Source organism: Chanodichthys erythropterus, chromosome 3 (assembly GCF_024489055.1).
Source record: "Chanodichthys erythropterus isolate Z2021 chromosome 3, ASM2448905v1, whole genome shotgun sequence".
In the NCBI taxonomy this organism is placed as follows: Eukaryota; Metazoa; Chordata; class Actinopteri; order Cypriniformes; family Xenocyprididae; genus Chanodichthys; species Chanodichthys erythropterus.
The window spans coordinates 11,451,183-11,462,375 of NC_090223.1; the positions used below are offsets into that span (position 1 = coordinate 11,451,183).

General features: G+C 38.8%; 1 protein-coding gene across 1 annotated transcript; it reads left to right on the forward strand.

The window, feature by feature from the left end:
- The first annotated feature begins 4,372 nt into the window (after positions 1-4,372).
- Positions 4,373-10,941, forward strand: LOC137017092 (zinc finger protein 271-like). The gene is made up of 2 exons (XM_067381046.1): positions 4,373-4,480; positions 8,659-10,941. Exons 1-2 carry the CDS (start codon positions 4,423-4,425, stop codon positions 10,527-10,529), a joined length of 1,929 nt encoding a protein of 642 aa, XP_067237147.1. The 5' UTR covers positions 4,373-4,422; the 3' UTR covers positions 10,530-10,941.
- Positions 10,942-11,193: the final 252 nt, after the last annotated feature.

Genomic DNA, 11,193 nt, shown 5'->3' on the forward strand with positions numbered 1-11,193 from the left:
AGTAGTAAAAATACCATTCTACGGCAGTTATCCAAAAGAGAACTGATTTAAGTTTGGTTTAATGTTGTTTGTGAGTGAGGGGATAGAAATTTCCCTTCGGATCGTCGGATAACACAGCTGCGTGGCTGATTCTAAAGAAACAGCGCTCATCAGCACGTGAGAGACTCGCGATGGTGGAAAACCATCGCGTATCGCCTCTTTTGTTAACTGAATTCACTGGAGACTTCCCAGATAGCGCCCTGAGATACCAGGACTTCTCAGTGGTTCCTCTGGCATCGATGGACAGGTTCCTCGGTCTGCATTCCCTTCTTCCCGGACTGTAATTCCCTCGTGAAGAAAGTGCGTCACACAAGAGCTATCGCGGACTAGCGCTGGTAAGACCGCTGTTGTTTTAATTGCTCATTGAGCGAAGCGGCAAGTTGTTTTGTGCCTCAACGAACCCCAGCAACATATCAGGCCTGCAACGGGTTACATAATTTGTTTATGGCCATTTTGAACATTGAAAATTAGTTTCTGAATATTATTTTGTGTTTGATTGAACCAATTTGGGTGAATAGTTGGACTGGAGTATAAAGCACCACTTTATATTATATTGAGGGATATTTGAGACATTTTTGCATTTGTTGTCCAACTTTACTAATTACATTGAACAAATACAAAGTGTTATATTTGTAATTTGTTGATTTTGAGGGCAAACTTGACTATTGTGCATCTGTAAGGGGGAAAACTTGACATTTTATTTTCTGTTATATTTATTATTTATTATTTTTGCCTTAAGTAAACTAATCAAAGTTCAATTTCATTTAACAGACAGTGTGGTTATTTTAATCAGTTAATACGCATACCAAAAGCAGAGAAAAGGTTTATTGAAACGAAGCTAATAATTATCAGAGAATATTTAGAGAGATCTAACCACAAACGAATCCAGGGCCCCTTTCACATAAGTTTAAGGGAGTGGGGCGCTACATTTATTTATTTTTATTTTTATTTTTTTTGTGGGGAGCAAATTTGATACCAGTTGCAAGTTTTCTTTTGTTTTGTTTTTGTTTTGTTTTTATTTATATTTAATTTATTTGTTGTTTATTTGTTCTATAACAAGCCATTTGGTATACAGGCACCACTGCATTTTAACTTGAGCAGTTGTTTTTGATTTTAATTAGATTGTATAATTTCAAGATTTACAAAAAAAACAGCAGATCTGACTTTATAGCTTTGTGAAATAATGCTACATTCATATAAAATTCAATATTTATATTTTTTCTATTTTTTCTATATTTTTATATTTATATTTCACAAAGAGTGAGCTTGGCCTGGTACGGTATTTGCTCTGTTGGCGCATCTGTGTTCTTTGTGTCTGTATTCTGTGTGTGGCTGTGTTAACGTCCTGTTTACAGACTTTGTAATATTTCCACACAAATGACAGTTTGGGAAATGATTGCAAAGCAGTTTGCAAGTCCAGAATAGATATTGGCCAAAATAAAACTAATAACTGTTCGGATTTATGGGCGGTGAACCATGCATAACTGTTTTTTATTATTGTTCAAATCATCCCCCGGGCCGGATTGGACACCTTTGTGGGCCATATTCGGCCTGTGGCCCTTGTGTTTGACACCTGTGATCTAGACAACAAACCTGTGTACCATGATTGAACTGCACTCTCTGTGTCTGTTACCCCAACAAAATGAACAGAATCTTGACCGCCATTTTTGAAATAGCAGCTAATTGTGCTAATAGCAGCTCGATTGTAATCTCTGTATATACAAAAAACAGCGAGCTGCACAAACATGTTGGATTCGCTGTGTTTGGATGCTGATATAGGTTAGCAAAGCCATGAGCATCAATAGTAATGCAGTGTCCGCCATTGTTGATGGAAGGCTTGTTCGAGATGCATCGAGAACATATGACTTCTTGTGCTTTTGGATTGCTATTGCTGCGCCTTGATGTCATGTGCCAAACGGTCTGCGAGAAGCAAATGCATCTCGAACAAGCTTGGTGTGTTTGTGTTTTTGGTGCTGCCATGCTAGCGCTGCTGTGTTTCTCTTTGTGATGTTTGGTTTGGAGTGTCTAAAATGCATCTTTACGCACAACTGCCAGTCTGCATGGAGAGCTTCTTGAGACTCCAGAGGCACCAGCAGCTTCAAATACCTGTTTGCTGCTCAACACTGGCTTTTTTTATAGCTGCCCTTTTAATACAATTAATTTTTTTGACAGGAACTTTCCTCAATAAGCCTTTATCTGACCGAGTTCTGCTGTGCTCTAAATCACTCACAAATCTTATGATAATTCAATAATCTCCATTCAGTTTCACACAATATTAGTTGTTTTCATGCCTTTTGCACAACATTGCACCATTTCATGCTTTTCATCTTCAGAAAGATCTTTCTTCCTCCCCATATTACATGAGAACTGTGACTTGCTTAATAATGTGGAACAACCTCTAAGTAGGGTTTCCATAGATCTGGCAAATTATTTTTGTCTGAGATTGATACCAGCTATCTAAAAAGACATGGATAAATAAACAAACAAACATTTTCTTAGAATAAACTAAAATCTGAATGTTTATTGTACAGAAATCTCTGATTTGTCTCTTGCATAATAATTTGGAATGCAGTGTATACGTATGTATATTGTAACGTTGTTCGTAAATATGGGAAGAAGGCGGGAACCGGCAAACATTCAACATAACTTTAATATAAAATAAACAAAGAACAAAACAAAAGTAATGCCGGCACAAACACAAACATAATAAAACATACAATAAAGTCCAGGCCTGGGGCCCGTTCTTCGTACGTTGCTTATTACATCTGAGATCAAATGACACATCCAAGATGATATCATCGTGCTAATCATGATCCAGCTAATTGGGTTCTTCAAACACATTGAAGATAGTAGAAACATTGATCAGCAATGCAGCGATTGGCTGGAGTCAAGACGGCAACGTAATGACATCATAGAATGAGAAAAGACACCTGACGAAAAACTTGACGAATTTCTAGACATTTATAAGGAAACAGCCAAGCGAATAAATGACAGAAGAACGACATAAATGTTAGATAAATGAAATGTGCACTATTTTTTTTTTTTTTACATGATTACCCAATTATTTAGGCTATATTCACAATTTTTATTATTTGTACATTCAATTTTTTATTTCAGTGTTGTAATTAGCAACTAATTTACCTTTGAAGCATATTTGACAGCATTAATTAAAGTTTCTTAAGGGTCAAGATCAAGTTATCTGCATCTCCTGCGCTTCATCAAGTCACTCCCATAATATATGTCGCGGTTCAAATCGTTCAAATGCACAAATGCATGTATGGCATAGACATCTGTACATCATGTGTGTAAGACTCCAATAAAAATTATTAAATTAATTATTCCCTCACGAATGAATCTCTCACAGAGTAAAACTGTCAGTGTCTATATTATGACACTACACGGCATTATAGTGTTATTTGCAAATTTATTTTTAAATCATTATTATTGTCCCTGGTTTACATTAGGGTACTCTTGTGGGAAAGTAGCAGAGGCTGGGACAGACTTTAAACATCACCTCCGCTTAAAAAGATGCAGTCTAATCCTGTTTACATGAAATAAGCCTGCTCCCGAGCAGGTTTAAGCTTACGGACCTGTTGCTATGACAGCAAGTCTAGGATGAGCTTCGAAGAACCAAACGATCCAAGATCATGCCAAATCGTCAACAATCAAATCCAGCTAACTGAGTTAGCGACGTACGAAGAACGGGCCCCAGGTCCTCTCTCGTCCTTCACTGTCGTTGCTCCTCCTATTATGCTCCCGGAGCTCCAAAGTGAGAGACTCAAGGCCGGTGCGCCTTCCAGGTGAAGCTCATTAAATCTCGTGCCACCGGCCTTGCGCCGTTCCCTCACGGCTCTCGCCCGCCCTGGTCGCCACACACACACATATATATATATATATATATATTATGAAGACTTCAGATGCAAAAGCCTCTAAGTTGCATCAGAAAATTTCTTCTAAAATGAGCATTTTTATCAAGCTTGTGTGTTTATGTTCAATTATTTAACTTTAATGGCAATGAAAAGGACCTATTAATTGTCATTAAAGTGAAATAACTAAACTTAAACATACAAGCTTGATAAAAATGCTAATTTTAGAAGAAAATTTCAGATGGCACTTAAAGGCTTTTGCATCTGAAGTCATATATATATATATATATATGTTATTAAAAACTGATAAATGATACATTTTTGATTTGTCAGAGCAGCTCCTCCCAGGACATGTTTCATCAGTGAAGCTCCTCCCATATCACTCACATCATCAGTGAAGCTCCTCCCACATCAGTTCTCCAATAAATGCTGGGATATTCCCGTCAGACCAGCATCAGAGCATCAGGAAGAGCTGAAATCTGCAAAGACTGAGTTTATTAAAGAGGACAGTGAGAACATGAGTGATCCAGAACCCTGCAGAATGAAACACACTGAAGATACTGAAGAACAAAGAGGTTGGTGTTTATTCTTCATTCATTCATGATGCTGAACAACATTCATGTTAGAAAGATTCAAAAACACTTCTGCACAGTTAGATAAACAGTCAAACTATTAAACAGGTACTGAATTTTCAGCAAATGTTCAGTAAAGGGAGGTTTTTAGAAACTTTCATCTTGACTGTCAACACCAGTTCAAACTAAATACTATTTTAGCTTTTTCATTTTACATTTTATATCTGCTTCACAATTTTTTGCAACAGTGTTACTAGAACTTTGGACATTTTTCAATATCGTTTACAACATTGTGATTTTTTTTAAGCGATAAACATTGAACACCGAACTGTATCAAGTGAATTGGTCGACTACTTTAGTAAAACATGGGGCTGCATGTGTTAGATTCTAGAACATCCTGTGCCCTCTCTCAGTTCCTCCTAAAGGATATAACCGTTGCATTATGGTCAAAAGGGCATGTTGCTTTACTTAGAATAGCGTATAGTCCCCTCTTCGTCTTTAAATCTGAGCTGTCAGTTTCACTTCCTATATTTTCCATGTATATCGCACCTCTAGACAATAAACTTGTGTGCCATAGTTGAACTGCACTCTGTGTCTGTCTTCTTTGGTGCACTGGTTTTTACCTGCTTTGCTGTGCTAGATCGCCCAAATTAAACCATTTGTCTGTGATGCATTTTTGCTATTCGCAATCAAGAAGAGAGAGAGACCTATCATGCGGAGCCACAGCACACACAACAGGAAAGCACCTGCTTAATGAGTGACGATAAAGGAGAGAAATAAACATTAAAACATCTGGTCTGTTAGGCCTATGATATTAATCTTTTTATTTTTGATTTCAATTTTGGCTTCCAATGATTATAAAAGGAAGATATTTGAGGTGAAACTATCAAAAACTAGCCATCTATCGCAACTTCCTTATTTTATCTAAACGATTGTAATATTTCATTAGTTTATTTATATATCCACCTTATTCCTGACTAGTCTACTGCATTTCAAATTATGGGTTACACTTCTGGTTTGGGGAACTTAAAAAGAATGAAACGAATCATTTCAAATCATAAGGTTGCTCTACAAATAAAGCTTATCCGTCAGTTTGACTGAATGAGCTGTCAATTTTTCTTTCATGTTTTATTTTCAGACATCATGAGAATAACGTAACACTTGGTATTTTAACGAAACAAGTTATAACAAGCTCTTTTCAGCCACTGCTTTCTATCCTCGTGATTATTTTCTTTTGTCCCTTTTGCATACCATTTTAATAGTATGAAAAATTACAACATATACTGCACATTTGTGGTCTGTTCTCCCAATATAATTTACGATATATCCCATTAATAATTAACTGGAACGCACAAAGAATCTCTTGTTTTTCTCCTCAAAGCATCACGTCTCTTTCCAGGTTTGTTTTTACAGGTAGATACAATTTATTATCTGTAAAAATGATGGGTTTCACTTTGAAATAGTATCACGCAATGCTGAAGTTCATGAACATTTTTTATTAAGGCAACGTATGTTACATAATACAGATATATATCATATATAGTTGTATTTAACCCATCCGTTATTGCTGTGGAAAGAATCACATTTTTTCATGGCCGGTAGAAAGTACCTTGTTGATGCTTTTACACTTTTAAATGTCCTTTTAATGTTCATTGGTTGAATGGTGAGTAGAATAATGTCATCTCATTGTACCCATTTTAAAAATTGTTTACATCTTAATGGAAGTTACACCCATAACTCACGCAAAGCGTCATGGGGCGCTGGAATAAGGTGGATAAAGCACAATTAAAACAACATAATGTTGACCAATGTGCTGCACGATTACACAATAAAATAAAATAACAAAATTAACTTTCAGACAAACAGTGACATACAAACATCTGTTAAGAGCCTTTTGACTAAATCCAGTAAATGTAATTTCAGGTCTAATTTAAAATAACTTAGAGAAGGAGCCAGTCTGAGATGTAGAGGTAGATTATTCCAGCGCTTTGGAGCTGCTACTGCAAATGGCTTGTCACCACTCAGTTTTACTCTGAATGTCTAGGATCATCTTATTTGATCTGACAGACCAGATGGTTTATGAAATGAAGGGGTTGTACTAAATATGGTGGGGCGAAGTTATGCAATGCTTTATATACAATAATCAAATATTTACAATCAATTCTGTACTGGACAGGCACCCAATAGAGTGAGGCTAAAACCAATGTTACATGTTGATTTTTGCGATTGCCGAAGACACAAGATACACCCATATACAGTATAATCTAGTCTTAAGAAATGAAAGCATGAATAATAAAATCACCATCAAAAATGGTTTAACCTTTGATATGGATCTTAAAGGTGATAGAGAGGATTTTTTCGTAGACTGAGAATCCAAAGACTGTTACTGAGTTTTTGAAATGAGTGCATGCGTAAGAACAGCCCCCCTCCTTCACAGCTCATTTCAAAGGAACGCCTCCCAAAAATCGTGCACGAGTATTGGAACACGAGTGTTTACCACCGGCATTCGCTGTGTCGTGTTTTTTGGATTCATTATGTTGGACTCACCGCAGGTAACTCATAATCTGCAGTTGTTACTGCTCGTGTGTTGCTTGGGTGAGCTCATGGGCTGTTGGAGCTGGCTGGTTGACTGCTGGAGTTGACTTGGGAACACTTGGAACAGAATCATGGACAGCGGGAGTGGACTCGTGGGCAGCCGAGGCAGACTAGTTGGCAGCTGGGGCGGTAGCGTGGTTGGCGAGGGCTGGAGCGGGCTCGTGGAAGCCTGGGGCGGGCTCAGCAAACGCTGGTGAGGGGTCTGGAGACGGAGTCCATGACATGCCCTCATATTCGATTATAAGCTCCACTGGTACTGAAGCGGGCTCATGGAAGATGGAGCGGGCTCGTTGGAGACCGGAGCAAGATCGAAGAGGCTGGGAGCAAGTTCAGCCCAAAAGTCTATTAACCAGTCCTCTTTATCAATGATTGGCATTTTGGGCTCTATGGCAGCAGAAAACTCAGGAGAATGGGATTGCTTGGCTGCCTTTTTCTTTTTTCTCCTTGGCCATCTGAGCTCAACGGAGGATCTATCTTTGACCCTCACAGGGTTTGGGTTCGGCAGGACACCAGGGGAATGCCCACTGGAGGGGCAGGCGGAGGAAAGCGGCGATTGGCGAACTGGCCAGGCTGCCTGTGTTTCTGTGGGGACTGGACGAGGATTACACAGTCTATCAAGAACCTCCTCAATGACAAAATCAGAACAATTTAAAAAACAAAATCAGATTAATTGCTTCGACTTGGGAAAAATAACAGGCAGGTTCTTTGAAACGGATCGTGTCCTCGTCCAGCCCCACCAAAAAACAGGCATTCAACGGGGCATCTGGCCAGTTCTGTATAAAATCCTTATTATATTAGGCGGCCGATAAATAATCATCCTCCATCTGACGCACTGGAATGCAGTCCGTGTGCAGCCCGAATTTCAAGACCGCATGCATGCAACAGCACATGTGCAAGCAGGACAGAGGAGTCTACTAGGTTGCAATATGCAGAATACTGAGCACAATGTGCAGTTGTCGAAGAAGAGTGTATAAATAGCGATTCAAAAACAAGACGAGTAAACTCAGAAGCATGCTTTCTCTATCGTTTTTGATTCCTGTTTTGATTCTTCTCTGCTGCACTGTGAATATCTGGTTGATGACATGATGTCTGGTAAAAGTATAGAAAAAAATGCACTGCGCACATGTTGGACTCGATCATCTGTGCGCATCAATGGTTTAGTATACTTTGAAAGATTAGTGGACACAACTGCGCGCGAGACACATCCGGGCATGGAAAGTGCAGTATATCCGGGGGTTGAGACGCAAGGGCAGACCGGGAATTTACTATCGAGGCCTGAGACAGATGTAATCAGTTGACATGGCGTCTCCATAGAATGAATTGTGATGAAATAGGCTTTCACCTTAATTTGATCTAATAACGGAGAATATGCTGTGACCGTCTGGGTTGATAGACTTGCCTTCAGCTTTACTAAAAAGACACCACAGTTTCCACTTCTTCTACTATGCTTTCTCTGGCAAAGTAAGCAGTATAATCAAAAAAAAAAAAAACTTTGGGAATGGCTCAATTTATGTCTTTTCACTTCAAATTCATCTTTAAATTATTTTGATGTACTGAAAATGAAATTAATTTTTCATTGATTTCAGACCCGATGGAAGAGAGCAAGGAGAGTGAAGAACTGAGTGAAGTGGAGGAGGAACATCATGACAAACCTGGAGAAAAAGCTTTGAGTCGCTCAAAGACTAATAAGACATTTTTAAAGAAAAGAAGAGCAAAGAAATCTTTCACCTGCACACAGTGTGGAAAGAGTTTGACAACCAAACAAAGTCTTGAGGATCACATGAGAATCCACACTGGAGAGAGACCGTTCACATGTGATCAATGTGGGACTAGCTTTGCACTAAAAGTATGTCATAAGGAACACATGAGGATCCACACTGGAGAGAAGCCATTCACATGTGATCAATGTGGGAAGAGTTTCCCATACAAACGAAGTCTTAACATTCACTTGAGAGTTCATGGAGAGAAGCCGTTCACATGTGATCAGTGCGGGAAGAGTTTCACACAAAAAATTCACCTTAAGATTCACATAAGGAGCCACACTGGAGAGAAGCCATACCCATGTGATAAATGTGGGAAGAGTTTCACGTGTTCAGCACACCTTAAAAGTCACATGATGATCCACACAGGAGAAAAGCCATTCATGTGTGAACAGTGTGAAAAGAGTTTCTCAATCAAACCAAATCTTGAGCGTCACATGAGAATCCACACTGGAGAGAAGCCGTTCACATGTGATCAATGCGGGAAGAGCTTCATGGATTCTTCACAACATAAAAAACACATGAAAATCCACACCGGAGAGAAGCCATACGCATGTGATAAATGTGGGTATAGTTTCTCAGTTACACTTAAGAGACACATGATGATCCACACTGGAGAGAAGCCGTTCACATGCGATCAATGTGGGAAGAGTTTCAGGGATTCAGGATACCTTAAGAGACACATGAGAAACCACACTGGAGAGAAGCCTTTCATGTGTGAACAGTGTGAAAATAGATTCTCAAACAAACAAAATCTTAAGCTTCACATGAGGATCCACACTGGAGAGAGACCGTTCACATGTGATCAGTGTGGGAAGAGTTTCAAAGATAAATCAAGTCTTGAGCTTCACATGAGAGTTCACACCGGAGAGAAGCCATACATGTGTGTTCAGTGTGAAAAGAGATTCACTCACAGACAAAATCTTAATGCACACATGAGGATCCACACTGGAGAGAAACCGTTCACATGTGATCGCTGCGGCAAAACATTTATTGGGTCATCAAACCTGAAGAAACATCTGGCAGTTCATACGAAGGAGAAACCACATTCATGTTCTGTATGTGGAAAGAGTTTTTCACTGCTGCAAAGTTTACAGGAACATCAGAATATACACACTGGTGTAAAAGCTTATATGTGCTTTGAATGTGAGAAGACTTTTACTCATGCAAGTGCTTTAAGGCAGCATAAGAAGATTCACACTGGAGAAAGACCTCACAAGTGTTCATACTGTGAAAAGAGATTCAGTTGTTCAGGAAATCTAAAAGCACATGAGAGGATCCACACTGGAGAAAAACCTTACAAGTGTTCACACTGTGACAAGAGTTTTAGTGTTTCATCATCTCTGAAAACACATGAGATGATCCACACTGGAGGAGTCCAAAATAGAGAGAAGCCGCACGCATGTGATCAGTGTGGAACGAGTTTCTTTAATAAAGGTCACCTGAAGCAACACATGAGCATCCACACTGGAGAAAAACCTTACAAGTGTTCACACTGTGACAAGAGATTCAGTCGGTCAACACATCTGAAAACACATGAGATGATCCACAGCAGAAAGAAGCCGCACACGTGTGATCAGTGTGGAAAGAGTTTCTCTTGTAAAAGTCAATTGAAGCTTCACATGAAGATCCATACAGTGGAGAAACCACTTAGTGCAGAAACAGCCATGATGAGTGATGGGATATTTGTTGATTGATTGTAGGGGTGGGCAATCTCATGAGTTTATATTGTGATCTTGAAGATGTCCACAAACTACTTTTCAAGAGAATCATGGAGATTGTGATCTTATATGTATTCGTAATTGTTACATTTCTTTGGGTGTGGCCGTGTTTTTGTTTTTGCTTTTGCTTTGTCATTTTCTTAGGCTCCACCTCTTTAATCTACTTTTGGTTTGGGAACTGCCAATCAAGGTTCCCGCCAGCATTTAAAAGGATGCCAAAATGAACATCTCCTGCCACTCTGCCTTGTTTTGTTGTTTAGTATCTTTAATAGTGTTCTGTGACAGTCTTAACCATATCACTTTTAGTTTGCCATCTCGTTTTGGATATTATTTTGCTACTTTTCCCCTTTAGTTTTCTTTCTTTTGATGCCATTGTTCTCTGCCCATGAGTAAGGTGAACAAGTTAAATGTCACCTGACTTACAGTGGGTTTTTTTTTTTTTTGCATATTTGTCACACTTCAATGTTTCAGGTCATCAAACAAATTTAAATATGAATCAAAGATAACACAAGTAAACACAACATTCAATTTTTAAATGAAGGTTTTTATTATGAAGGGAAAACAAAATACAAACACACATGGCCCTGTGTGAAAAAGTGCTCTCCCCCTAAACCTAATAACTGGTTAGGTCACTCTCAGC